This window comes from Sphaeramia orbicularis, chromosome 24 (assembly GCF_902148855.1).
Source record: "Sphaeramia orbicularis chromosome 24, fSphaOr1.1, whole genome shotgun sequence".
Lineage (NCBI taxonomy): Eukaryota > Metazoa > Chordata > Actinopteri > Kurtiformes > Apogonidae > Sphaeramia > Sphaeramia orbicularis.
Window position 1 is genome coordinate 38,955,234 of NC_043979.1, and position 15,219 is coordinate 38,970,452.

The 15,219-nt window shown below is 35.6% G+C and overlaps 1 protein-coding gene across 1 annotated transcript in view; it reads left to right on the forward strand.

Annotated features, from left to right (window-relative positions):
* stxbp5a (syntaxin binding protein 5a (tomosyn)) overlaps positions 1–15,219 on the forward strand; it is a 457,988-nt gene extending 442,769 nt beyond the window's left edge. The window contains exons 24-27 of the mRNA XM_030128552.1: positions 9,242–9,407; positions 11,116–11,227; positions 11,305–11,525; positions 14,714–15,219. Coding sequence (XP_029984412.1) covers positions 9,242–9,407; positions 11,116–11,227; positions 11,305–11,525; positions 14,714–14,755 — 541 coding nt within the window. The 3' untranslated portion in view covers positions 14,756–15,219. The remainder of the gene's footprint in view (positions 1–9,241; positions 9,408–11,115; positions 11,228–11,304; positions 11,526–14,713) is intronic.

Genomic DNA, 15,219 nt, shown 5'->3' on the forward strand with positions numbered 1-15,219 from the left:
TCTCGTTTTGTATTCGACTTTATTCTCATAAAATTACAGGTTTTATCTCAATATTTTAGGACTTTATTCTCATAAATTTATGTCTCTTTTGTATTTGACTATTTTCATAAAATTACAGGTTTTATCTCGATATTTTACGCCTTTATGCTCGTAGTGACAAGTGTTTTCATTTCCTTATGTGGTCCTAATGCGCCTTCGTATTATTCTTTCGGTTCCCATGTTAATCCCGTATGTTCAGTCGTGTCCTCCTCATCTGTGTGGTGGTTTGTGAGCCGTCAGTGCTTTGCAGGTGCTTTACCTCTTTCTGTTTTCTCCTTACTGTCCTCCTGTCTGTATGCCCGCCGGGTGCCAACCCTCTAGACCACCGGGACAACTCCTTCAGCCGCTCACGCTCCTCTAGCGTCACCAGCATCGATAAGGAAGCCCGGGAGGCCATCTCCTCCTTCCACTTCTGTGAGACTTTTGCCCGGAAGGGGGACAGCACACTGACGCCCTGCCTGTATGTGGGCACGTCCCTGGGCACCGTGCTCGCCTTAGCGCTCACGATGCCACCTGCTGGAGAGCAACGGCAACTGCAGCCGGTTATAATTTCACCTACAGGTTAGTATGAACTGATGCATTTGAGTTTAATTTTTTATAGTGTGTGAAGACCAGATAAAGCAGGGTGTTTGTGAAGGTTATGAAAGTCTTAAAAAGTATAGAATTTTGAATTGCTGTTTTCCAGACCTTAAAAAATTGGGAATTTTGTGTGAAAGTCTTCATTGAATACAAACTATGTTCTCAGACTACAACACTGTACTGCCGGGGTGTCAAACATGCAGCCCGGGGCCAAATGCAGCCCACCAAAGGGTCCAGTTCGGCCCCTGGGATGTTTTTGCCAAGTGCAAAATTCCACAGTCTTGAATTGAATTAAGCAAAAAAATTTAGCTTGAATTAAGGAAAAAATCTTGAATGAAAAAAAAAAAAAAGCTTCAATTAAGTTTAAAAAATATCTTCAATTAAGCCAAAAAAAATCTTCAATTAAGTAAAAAAATCTTCAGTTAAGCCAAAAAAGATCTCAAATTTAGCAAAAAATCTTGAATTAAGCAAAAAAAAAACCTTCAATTAAGTAAAAAAATCTCTAATTAAGCAAAAAAAAATCTCAAATTTAGCAAAAAATCTTCAATTAAGCCAAAAAAAAATCTTCAATTAAGTTTAAAAAAAATCTTCAATTAAGCCAAAAAAATCTTCAATGAAGTAAAAAAAATCTTGACTTAAGCCAAAAAAATCTTAAATTAAGTTAAAAAAAAAAAAAAATCCTGAATTAAGCCAAAAAATTCTTCAGTTAAGTTAAAAAAATCTTGAATTAAGCCAAAAACAATCTTCAGTTAAATTAAATTTAGTGCAATTTTAACAATAGTCTGCCTCATCTTCTCATTTCTCCATGTGCATTATTGGATCAGATCTACAAAGACACTAAACACTGAGGAACAGGCAGAAAAATAGTTAAAATTGTGCTTAATTTTCTTTAGACATTTCAGGTTGTTCATATTTGCTCAGGTTATTCACATTTAATTGTTTCAGGATAGTTTGTAAATGTAAATATTTTCATAATTTAATGTTATTTTTTGCACTAAAACAAAGGGGAAAAAAATTAAGTTGTTAATTCTAGATTTTTTTTGGGCTTAATTCAAGATTTTTTTTTTTACTTCATTGAAGATTTTTTTTTTTACTTAATTCGAGATTTTTTTAAATTTTTTTTTTACTTAATTGAAGATCTTTTTTGGCTTAACTGAAGATTTTTTTTTACTTATTTGAAGATTTTTTGGGCTTAATTGAATATTTTTTGCTAAATTTCAGATGTTTTTGGGCTTAATTCAAGAGTTTTTTACAGAATTCAAGATTTTTATTTTTTTTTTTTTGGCTTAATTCAAGATTTTTTCCTGAATTCAAGCAAATTTTTATTTTTTTTTTGCTTAATTCAATTCAAGTCTGTGGAATTTTTGCACTTGGCAAAAACATCCCAGGGGCCGAACTGGACCCTTTGGCGGGCTACATTTGGCTCCCGGGCCGCATGTTTGACACATGTGCCATAGGGAGACCATTCATGTAAATCAAAAAAAATGACCAAAAATAGTCACTAAAATTGCATTTGCCATGACAGCCTTCGTAACAAAGTCGTCTCCGTTTCTATTTTTCAGGCATGTTGGTACGAGTGAAAGGCAGCATTTTGCGGATGGCGTTTTTGGACTCCACAGGTTCCCAGTTGCCCCCTGCGTTCGAACCTTGGTACGAACCCAACGTTACGGCAGACGGCGAAGAAAGAGAGAAGGTCCGTAAGCGCCGCCCGGTCTCGGTGTCCCCCTCCACCTCCCAGGACCTCAGCGAGAGCCAGTACGCCGTGGTGTGTTCGGAAAAGCAGGCCAAAGTCATGTCCTTACCCTCCCAGACCTGCATCTACAAACACAGTATCACCGAGACCTCCTTCATCCTCCGAGCAGACGTGGTGCAGATGAGCCAAGGCGTGTGCGTGGCGTGTTTCTGCGCCAACGGCCACATCATGACCCTCAGGTAATAAAAGACGACAGCGTACAAACAAAGACGAATCGGAAATAGCCCGTTATTTATAAGACGTATCAATCAAAGTCGGCTTGAATAACTCATCGGCTAAAATTTGCTTAGAGGTCTTATTTCTGTCTTTGTGTGTAAGAAATCAATCGAAAGGAACTTTGTGTTGGTAAATGCAAGTTCTGCAAATTGACAGGATTTCAGTTCTGTTGCAACATGTTGATGGTCATGAACTGTTTTCAGCTCAAAAATGTCCAATTTCATCACAATTAATGCTATATTTTCATGTCACAAATGGCCAAGTTTATTTGAACTGAATTTACCTGAAAAACAAATATTCTATTCTTTTAGATTCCCCAATTTTTCTTAGCAGATTCTATCCTACATATCACGTTTTATTTTTACAGGTTCAACATGGAGTATGGTGCTGATCCATCCTGCTTATGTTACGCCAATACATACATGAAGAATGTCACATGTCACTTTTGTATCAACAGTTTTCTAATAATAAGCATTTTTATTAAGAAATAACAATTCTATATTGTTATTTACTCTTTAGTAGATGATAAACTATACAATTAGGGATGTAACGATATGAAAACTTCATATCACGGTTATCATTATTATCGCATATTGTTGAAATGTGGTCAAATGTATCAGCATTATTTCAACACAGTTCTATGCATTTCTTACATCTTCTTTTTTTTTTTTGGACAAAAATGGCCACTCATTTGACCCCCTAAGTAAATTTTAGCCGTCATGTGTCATCAATTTAGGATACGTCTAATCCATCTTCTGTTCTGCTGCTTATGTGTTTTTGGCGATATTAGTCAGCATCGCTATGTTCAAACTCTTAACTTTTGAGATGAAACACTGTTAAAAAAGAAAATTAAAAAAAAGCAAAATGAGGAGTTATGAGGCGGTGAAGTGCCAAAGTGTGAGCGAGCCAATGACACATCTTAACGAGAGCCGTTCAGACAAATTTAGGAGGAATGATGAGTTTAGTAGCGTCGTGCTTGAGAACAGTGATAGAGGTTGAGGATTTTGGCAAAAACACACATTTTGCGATCTTCTGAACACACAGATGGCTCGCGGAAAAGAGAGTTTAGTTGCAGGAGATGTTTTTTTTTTTTTTTTTTTTTTTTAATCTACCCCATTAGAGTCCTCTGGGATCAATCTGAAGCCAACCTTTGCTGTTCTGTTTGAGTTAAAATGTATCAACCTAACAGACAGGCTGAAGGTTTAGATGGCAGGAATAATTACTGTCACCGCTGAGGTAGAGGCGAACATCATATCATGTCCTCGGATAAACCCGTCTTGTTGCCGAAGCTGTCGGCCAACGTCAGACGCAGACGTTTGAGCTGATAAACTGACCTCATCCTGACTTTCTCTCACTCTATCAATGTGGATTTGGTTTAAACTAGGAGATGTAACGATATGAAAATTTCATATCACGGTTATTGTGACCAAAATTATCACGGTTACCATTATTATCATGGTATTGTTGAAATGTGCTCGAAATGTTCAAAAAGTACTTATACACACACTGAAATAATTTAATAAAGTTGTATTTTGAAAAAAAAAAAAAAACAACTAAAAAATCAAAGAAAATAATAGGCACATTGTACTTTCTGTTGCAGAAACATTTAAATATTAACATGTAAACATCAAACATACAAATGTGCATTAAAAATGGCACCTTATGGACAGTGTTTGACCATTTTCCAGATCAAGTCTGAGTTGTTTTAGGGTCTCTCTCTCTCTCTCTCTCTCTCTCTCTCTCTCTCTCTCAAAGTGCCATAATCAAACACGGTTATCATGATAATTAGAATTTAAACAGTAATACTAACCGTCGGGAATTTACCACGGTTTATCATTATACCAGTAATTGTTGCATCCCTAGTTTAAACCTTTAACCCATAAAGGCCCAGAGTTACTTTTATGTCAGTTCTCACGTGAAATTTTCTCTCTATCTAACATTTCTTAAGTGATTTATCACCATTTATTATTATATTATCCTCTGTATTGTGCATTTTATCAGTATAAATCAGCTGTATTTCATTTACTGATCATGAAGATGTTCATAAAAGCTCAAATTAAGTCAGTGGTTCCCAACCTTTTTTGCCTCATGACCCCATTTAATATCACAAATTTCTGGTGACCCCAGACGTTTAAAACAGAGACTTTTTTTTTCAACTAAAATTAATTTTTTTTGGATCATGGAATAGTTAATAAACAAAATAGACATACACTACCAGGCAAAAGTTTGGACTCACCTTCTTATTTAAATGACATGAGATGGACCACAGATGGCCAACAAGAGCTCAGCATCATTTGGAACTCCTTCCAGACTTTTGGAAAAACATTTCAGGTGATTACCTCATGAAGTCATCAAGAGAATGCCAAGAATGCACAAAGCAGTAATAAAAGCAAAATGTGGCTATTTTGAAGAATCTAAAATATAAAACATGCTTTGAGTTTTGTCACACCTTTTTAAACTACATCATTCCATATGTGTTCATTCATAGTTTTGATGCCTTCAGTGAGAATCTACAATGAAAATAGTCACAAAAATAAAGAAAAACCAGGTGAGTCCAAACTTTTGCCTGGTAGTGTAATAAACATTAATTTTAAGCAACATTTAGTCAATATAATGCAGGTTTTTCAACCTTGGGGTCGGGACCCACGTGGGGTCGCCTGGAATTCAAATGGGGTTGCCTGAAATTTCTAGTAATTGTAATCTAGTAATCAAAAAAAGAAAAAATACTAATAGAAAATATATGGTGAGTGAGAGAGACAATCCCAATCCACACAGATAAACTGTGAGTCTGAAACTGCAGCACTGTGGTTCTGTTTATCTGTCAAATGTTCATTGTGGTCAGTTTCAGATGCTGCAGCTCTTTCATAATTCATAGTTTGAGTTCTTGTTTGTTCAGTATTAATTGTCAGCCTTGTAAATCCAAGCTGGACTGACTGTACATATCCTGACCAAGGAAAATCCAATTCTCACTTTCTGCAGTAATCTACACCTGGATTTACTGCCTCCGTCCATAATAATATACATTATATAGACTAAATGTCGTCTAAAATTAACATTTATTTGCAACATAGTATGGAAAACTATTCCATAATCAAAAACAAATACATTTTAGCAAAAAAAAAAAAAAAATAGTCTCCGTTTTGAATGTCTGGGGTTGCCAGAAATTTGTGATGTTAAAATGGGGTCATGAGGCAAAAAAGGTTGGGAACCACTGATATAATGTATGTTATTATGGATGGAGGCAGAAAATAATAATAAGAATAATATACATTATATCAGTGTTTCCCAGCCTTTTTTTAGGTATTAACAGGTATTAACCCATAAAGACCCGGTGTCCACTTTTGTGTCAGTTCCCAAATGAATTTTCCTCCAGATTTAACCTTTCTGAAATTATTTATCACCATTTATTATATCATCCTCTTGTATTTTGTGTTTTTTTCAGTGTAAATCATGTATTTCCCTGTATTTAATTCACTGATCTTGTAGATGTTCATGAAAGCTCAGATTAAAGTCGAAGATTATTATATTAAAAAACAAAGAAAACTTTAAAAAAAAAAAAAAAAAAAAGCGACTTTTTAAGCCAAGTGATCAACAAATGACGACAAAACAAAGCATCTACAACCACTGTCATTGATCCAGCTCCACTGATTTTACTGGTGAATCAATGTTGTTGAGGATGACGGTGTTTCCATGGTAACTACGGAGCCTCTAAACATCCAAATGCTCATATCTGATGACCATGAAAAGACGACAAACTGTATTTTACACCAATTATTTACATGTATTTATCGGATTAGTGGATCAGTAGGTTTTAAACAGTTTAAATCAGTAGATGGTTTTGGTTAAAGGTGGATGTTTGGGTCTTTAAGGGTTAAAATCACATCATGTTTAGTCTAAACCTTGCCCTAGAAACAGCTGACACACATGCATACATACCCACGCAGACATACATCAGGTTAATCTTCATTCAGTGTGTTGAAGGGTACAAGTGAAGAGGGGTGTATTAGTCTGTCGCTCATCCTCATTAATCTTCCCCAGAGGAGAGAAAGACGGAGACAGAACAGCCTTCCATATGGGTGCCTGACGGAGCAAAAACACCCAGCTGTCTGTCTGTCTGTCTGTACATGTGTGTATCAGTGTGTGCAAATGTGTTTACTGTAGTGCATGAACAATGTCCTCAGAGGAGATGGATAATAAAGCCAAGTGCTGCATAAAAATACACGGTAACACTTTACTTGAAGGTCTAGTTTATAATGCATTAAGCGCACATTCATAATGCATTTATAATGCATTATAAAAGTCATTACAACAGTTTATGATCATGTACAACAACTTATACCAAGGTTAATAAAGTATTATAAGTGAAGGCAGAATGTATTATAAATTCAGCGTTCATAATGTTTTATGAACGCTTTTATGTTTTATGTTGGAAGCACTGACATGGAATTATTTTTATCACCGGAGTACTTCCAGTCTAAAATATCACTTCAAGGCAACAACCCCCCCCCCCCCCCCCCAATATAACTATGTGATTAATCGTGATTAATCGCAGAAATCCACGCAATTAATTGAAATTAAAAATTTTATTTGCTGCCCACCACTAATATATATCTATATATATCTATATCTATATCTATATCTATATATAATATATATAATATATATATATATAATATATATGTAAGGGTAGAGACTGCGATCTGGTAGGATCGGCGATTCTACCAGTAGAAACTCCGATCAGAGTCTCTACTGGTAGAAACTCCGATCCTGCCAGTAGAAGGGTTACGGTTAGGGTTAGGGTTCGGATTGGAGTTTCTACCAGTAGAGACTCTGATCGGAGTTTCTACTGGTAGAATCGCCAATCCTACCAGATCGCAGTCTCTACCCTGACATATATATACACTGAACAAAAATATAAATGCCACACTTTTGTTTTGCTCCCATTTTCATGAGCTGAACTCAAAGATCTAAAACTTTTTTACGAACACAAAAGGCCTATTTCTCTCAAATATTGTTCATAAATTTGTCTAAATCTGTGTTAGTGAGCATTCTCCTTTGTCCTTTGCTGAATAATCCATCCACCTCACAGGTGTGGCATATCAAGATGCTGATTAGACAGCAGGATTATTGCACAGGTGTGACTTAGGCTGGCCACAATAAAAGGCCACTCTAAAATGTGCACTTTTACTGTATTGGGTGGTCCAGGGGGGTCAGAAAACCAGTCAGTATTTGGTGTGACCACCATTTTCCTCGCACAGTCTTCTTCATGAATTCTCTGAAACAGCTTTGGAGATGGCTTATGGTAGAGAAATGAACATTCAATTCACAGGCAAAAGCTCTGGTGGAGATTCCTGAAGTCAGCATGACCAGTGCATATTCCCTCAAAACTTGTGACATCTGTGGTATTGTGCTGTGTGATAAAACTGGACATTTTAGAGTGGCTTTTTATTGTGGCCAGCCTAAGGCACACCTGTGCAAAAATCCTGCTGTCTAATCAGCATCTTGATATGCCACACCTGTGAGGTGGATGGATTATCTCAGCAAAGGAGAAGTGTTCACTAACACAAATTTAGACAGATTTATGAACAATATTTGAGAAAAAAACCTTGTATGTACACAGAAAAAGTTTTAGATCTTTCAGTTCAGCTCATGAAAAATGGGAGCAAAAACAAAAGTGGGGCATTTATATTTTGTTCAGTATATATATATATATGTATATATATATATATATATATATATATATGTATATATGAGTACTTTTTTCCTCATTATTTTCTGTTTCTTTTTTCCTTTATTTAATTTTTCTTATTTGCTCCTTTTTTTTTTTTTTTAACTTTTGGTTGAATTATTTTTCTGAACTATTTCTTTGTCTTTTGTTTGGGCTTTGAGTGGTCGGCCTTTGGCGGTGGGTGGGGGGGAGTTGGCATTCAGGTGTGGCAGTCGATGTTTGTTCTATGTTTTTGTACCTCATACTGTGCATCTCTCTGTCTAAAATGTTCAAAATGTTCTATAAATAAAGTTTTTTAAAAAAGCATGTCGGCCTGGTTTTAGTTCAGCTTCCACATACAAACCAATGTGATCGCAAGTAAAATCATAGCATATTAACACTTTAACAATAAAAGTTGAACAACCTGAAAATGAAGTGCAGTTTTCCCAATAAAATGCCGGTTACGAAATGTTTTGTGCGTTTTTAGATCCACTGCGATCTGTAAGTTGTGTTAATAATAAGCGTAGACATAATATTGTAGAAATTATTCATATGTCAATATCACACCTGTTACTGAATGTTTGTGTCACATTGCGTTTAATGCACGTGTATAAAAGAAAAGTTGAGGCATAATATTGTTAAAGTTGGACATATTTTTCTTAAGAAATTTCAGGTTTTTTCTGATTATTCACTTTTTTTTTGTGAAAGAATAGTTTGTAAATGTAAATATTTGTAAAACGTAATGTTTTTTATTGCCCAAAACAAAAAGAAAAACTTTGAGTTGTCATTCTTTATAAGTTATTATGTTGTAATTTGACTGTTCTGTCCCACCTCAGATCATATTGAGTTGAATGTTTCCTTCACAAGTATGAGTTTGACAGCCCTGATTTACAGCCTCGTGGTGCTAAAGTGTAAACCGCTAATGTAATTTTGTGTTGTCTTCGTAGTGTGCCGGGCCTGAGACCGCTCATGGATGTAAACTACCTGCCTTTGACAGACATGCGGATAGCCAGGACATTCTGCTTCACTAACCTGGGTCAGGCCATGTACCTGTGCTCCCCCACGGAGATCCAGAGGATTACCTATAGCCAAGACACCTGTGAAAACCTCCAGGTCAGTTAAGACTCTTTTTTTTTTTTTTAACCCTTTGTAGGACACTCATGGAAATATTCTTTTTTTTTTGTACTTTATTTTTTATTGTTTTAATATACAATACAAAACAAACAGAAACACAGTCACAGGTCACAGGTACATTCAGACATTTACGTACTGTTTACTGTCCACAGATTGAATGAAAAAGTCCCATTTTTTCCAGTGCTTTACACCCTTATGCTGTTGTAGGCGGAGCTTGTATGTCATCTCATTAAATGGGTTTGGTTGACAATTTTTATCACCAAGGAAAGGAAGGAGGGTCCTTTTTAAGCCAGTATTTGGTGATGTTTTTTTTTTACCTGCGGCAAGCAGTATTTTAAATAAATATATGTTACTTTCCTGTAATTCCTCTTTTACTTAATTCAAGATTTTCTTTTGTTTAATTCACAATTTATTTATTTTTTGCTTAATTCAAGATTTTTTTTTTGCTTAATTCAATTTTTTTTTTTTTGCTTAATCCAAGATATACATACATATACAGGGTGGGGAAGCAAAATTTACAATGAACATTTAGTTGTTTTTTCTCAGCAGACACTACGTCAATTGTTTTGAAACCAAACGTATTGATGTCATAATCATACCTAACACTATTATCCATACCTTTTCAGAAACTTTTGCCCATATGAGTAATCAGGAAAGCAAACGTCAAAGAGTGTGTGATTTGCTGAATGCACTCGTCACACCAAAGGAGATTTCAAAAAATAGTTGGAGTGTCCATAAAGACTGTTTATAATGGAAAGAAGAGAATGACTATGAGCAAAACTATTACGAGAAAGTCTGGAAGTGGAGGAAGCAACGAAAAACGTACCAAAGCTTTTATTAAAGCTCTCAAATCCAAAATCCTAAAGGATCCAACCAAATCCATGAGAAAAATGGCAATTGAACTTGAGGTAGACAACAAGAGCGTTAGAAATGCAGTAAAATATGATTTGAAGATTTAAATTCTCACGACTTTCAATAAACTAATTGGTCATACACTGTCTTTCAATCCCTGCCTCAAAATATTGTAAATTTTGCTTCCCCACCCTGTATATATATATAATCACATATATAGAATCACATGCTGTGGACAAATGTTTGAGCAGATTGGAGGGATTCCACCCTTTAGAAGACATGGAAGCTCTGACAGTGTTCCAGTGGACCTGGTGTCGTCTGTTTAGACCGTTTCTGCCTCAACGCCATGTTGGCTACGTTCTGACCAAAACGATGCAGCGTACGCGTGACGTCATTACGCATGCACAACGAAGACAGAATCAATAAGCAGAATCGTTAAGCATGCAGGCAAATGATTCTAAGGAATCGAGCTACTGGAAAAAAAAAAAGAACCGGTTCTCGATTCCCATCCCGACTCAAAATATTTCAGATATTCAGTATTCTAAAAATAAAAAAGTTACCAAAACCACTGATTTATGTAACAATTATGAACTTTGCATGATTTGATATATTATTTGTTTTTGCATATTTTGTCCCCTGGCTATGTTCTGTTCTGTTCTGTTCATGTCATGTTATTAAATTAACATCGCACTGTACTTTTCATGTTCTTATTGTACTCTGTATAACACTAAATAAAAAGAAAAAATCACACTGCTGTAGTTTTACTGTGTATAAGTTACTGCACATGCATAAACGCCGATACTCTAACTGTAACACGTGCTTTTTGCCGTTTCAGGAGATGCTCGGTGAACTATTTACACCAGTGGAGACCCCAGAGGCGCCCAACAGAGGGTTCTTCAAAGGCCTTTTTGGTGGAGGAGCACAGTCACTGGACAGGGAGGAGCTATGTATGTTCTCCACACCCACAGTGGTTCAGTATTTGTGCCCGTATGTGTTCACTTATATCTGTGTTTTTTTTACTTAGTTGGTGAGTTAGCAGCTGGAAAGGCTTCCCGAAGTCTGGCGCAGCACATCCCAGGCCCGGGCGGCATCGAGGGCATGAAGGGCGCGGCCTCCGGTATAGTCGGAGATCTGGCGCGTGCACGGATAGCGCTGGACGAACGAGGGCAGAAACTGGGAGAGCTGGAGGAGAGGACGGCGGCCATGATGGCCAGCGCAGACTCCTTTTCCAAACACGCCCATGAGGTAACGGAAACCGACGGTGTTTGAGTCGTTTGTGATTACACAGCACCGACCAGAGTGAAACTATGAACTGATGGAATAGGCAGCACTCTGAGGATTACACTGGGCTACAAAAAAATGTTTTTTTGCAAGTTGTCTAGGTTTTTTCAACTGAATTAGGACCATTTTGCACCGCTAAATCCAAAATGACATCCGTTTTCCTCAATCAGGTCAGGTTTTTTTTGCTAATTTGATTTTGAAAAATTTGATCTTCTCACAAAATATAATAATTAATACCAAAATAAGATTGGTAAGCACACTTTATGAAACTTGTGACTTGATTCCTGTTAGGTACAATGGTGTATTCACCGCAGATGTAGCAGAATACGTCAGGCTTATTTTTGCAAGATCTTCTAGTCGAAGCCATTTCATTCACCTGTAATATTAAAAAAAAAATTTATCATAAATTGGCAAAAGTCAAATCTTCAGAACTGGTTTATTGCAAGAAATATGAAAGAATTTTGTATCATATGATGTGAAAATGCCCATAAATGTAAGCAAAAATGTTAAAAAGCCAATATGTAGCATAGTTCAGAAAGTTGACCTGATTGAGCAAAATTAATGTGATTTTTGGATTCAGCACACCAAAATTATCCTAAATCAGCTCAAACAACTTCAACAATAAATTTGTTGTTGACCAGTGTTACTGATCTAAACACAGGATGTACTGGAGATGTTTTCGATCAGAGGTCTGCAAACTATGGCTGCTGGTCCAAATGTGGCTCTTTAGACTCTCTATGACTCCCCTTGTTAAAAACACATGAATGAATGAATGAATGAATAAAATCTTTATTTCGAACATGTAGACAGTGAAATCAAAACAAAAATCAACCAACAAATTATAAGTACTGGTACGTAAAGGATTGATAAGCAAACAACAACAAAAAAAAAAGAAAAAATATAATAGTAATAATAATAAGATAAAAAAACAAATGAAATGAAATTATACATGCTCGAGAAGGAGTAGGAAGAAGTAAAAACTTATGTACTCCTACCCCCAATTTCTATTCCTTTTGATTACTATAGCAATTATTATTTGTATGAATATCAATATAATATAATAAGAATAAGAATAACAATAACAAAATAATAATAGTATAACAATATCATACATCCTTTTTCTTATATACACTAATATGATAATACCATTTACAAATTATCCTATCAGATATTAATACCAGATATTAATAAAACTAAAAAAAAAAAAAAAAAAAAAAAAACTAACAAAAATAAACAAAACACATATACATATATAATAAATACATATAATATTCTATAATGTCCTATATGGTAATATAGTAATAATATATTCATATATCCATATTTAAACTAGTTATTATCAGCACACACACACATAAGGAGTATTTGGAAATGAACTGAATGAACCATTACTTTTTAACATTGTTTAGGCCTAATCAATTCTAACATTGTTGATCTGCAAAAATGTGCAGACTACACTCAATCTAAGAAAAATTTTTGACAGCATATTATATTATGCTATTTTCTTGCAAATTTAATACAAGATACTCAGTTTGCATTTGTTAGTCGTTTGGCTGTTTAAAAGTCAGCCCATATACATGAAAGTTGAGCTTTTTATCTATTGCACAATACAATTTTATTTGGAAATAGTGTATCATTAGAAAATCGTACAAATCTTGAATGTTTTTTATTGTAGTTGTATAATTTCATAATTGCACCAAACATTGTGTTATTGTCATGGAAATACAAAGTGAAATAGTTAAATAACAAACTAATCACAAGAAGAACGGCCCCCTCATGGTAAAATGTAGATGTGTTTGAATGTTTTTTTTATGGCTCCGGTTACATTTTTTCTTCTTTTTCGGGTCAAAAATGGCTCTTTCATTGTAAACCTTGCAGATCCCCGTTTCAGATGAATGCCTTCACTTTCCAAAATGATATTCACTTGCTAATTCCCACCCCTAGAGGGCAGCAGATACCTATTTGAAGTCCACAGTCTAGTACAAGGATGTCAAAGTCAGGGACCACATTCAGCCCAGTGTGATCTCAAGTACAATAATAACATAATAACCTTTAATAATGTCAAATGTAATCTTTACTTTATGTTTTAGAGAGGGAAAAATTTTAATGAAAATGTTGACATCAACAAACTATCCTATAAAAATGTGAGTATGATAAGACTTTTATTTATTTATTTATCTATCCCACCGTGGGGAAATTTCACCGTTAACAGCAGCAACATACATTATCTGCTGCCATTCTATGTACCTATGTGTTTTATATATATATATATATATATATATATATATATATATATATATATATATACATGCACACATACATGCACACATGCATACATATGTACATCCACATATATCATATACACATACACCTACATATACATACATACACATATATGCATATATGCACATATACATACTCATGCTCATACACTTACATATACATGTACAAATTCATATATACACTGTTCCACACATACACATATACGTTCACCTAGGCTTCTCTGCCTCGAATCCCTATGCCATATTAATAAATAAAGGAAAATAGTCAGTAATGATAATTATCAATGATAACTGCTAAACAAAATTTTTTGGTACATTTTCTTAAACTGGTTCATATTTGGACTTTGCTTGAGTTCCTCACTTAGATTGTTCCATAGCTTAACACCAGAAATTGATAAACAAAAACTTTTTAAGGTAGTTGTCCTGTTTTTGATTTTGAAGTTCTGTTCCCTTCTTAACTGATAACCTCCTTCCTGATTTCTAAAAATTTTTTGGATATTTTCGGGTAATTGTCTGTTTTTTGCTTTGTACATGGTTATTGCTGTTTGGTGAGATACGATGTCCGTGAGTTTCAGTAGTTTGGATTGCCTAAAAAGTGGATTTGTATGTTCCAAGTACTGAGCCTTGTGAACAGTCCTTGTTGCTCTTTTCTGCAGGATTGTAAGTGACTGTAATGACGTTTTATAAGTATTTCCCCAAACCTCAGCACAGTCATGTAAATAAGGCAAGACCAGTGAACAGTAAAGTGTGCGAAGAGAACTTTTATCCAATAATTGCTTTCCCTTGTATATGATTGCAATATTTTTGGAAACTTTGGACTGTCCATGTTTAATATGTGGTTTCCACTTACTCAGATGTTTCTGTTTCCAGATGATGCTGAAGTGCAAAGACAAAAAGTGGTACCAGTTCTGATCTGGGACGGGGAGGAGCAGAGCTCAGTGGACATGACCGTCCCCTTCCATCGGCTCATTTGGACCCACCGTGACCCCCCCCACCTGCCCACTCGCCCCACTCACGTCCGTCCATCTGTCCGTCCATCCATCCCTCCAGGCCTTCTTCACTGGAACACTTGGGATTTTCTTCCCTAGCACAATGATGAATACTGTTCTTACCTCAGTCTTAAGGTGGAACTGAGGGGTATCAAAGGGAGAAGGACCCCCTCAGAGGGAGCAGATAAGTGGCGTCTTTTTTTTTTTTTTGTATTGTTCGCTCCTCGTTTAATCTCTTTTTGCAGCCTCTCCTCCGAGGTAGCCGACCTGGAGATTCTTCATTCTCATTTGCCAAAAAAAAAAAAAAACCCGTCCTTTACTGTTGTCTCCACTCCGAGCCCGTAGGGGGCAGTATTCAACGAACACGACTGAAAAAAAAAAAAAAAA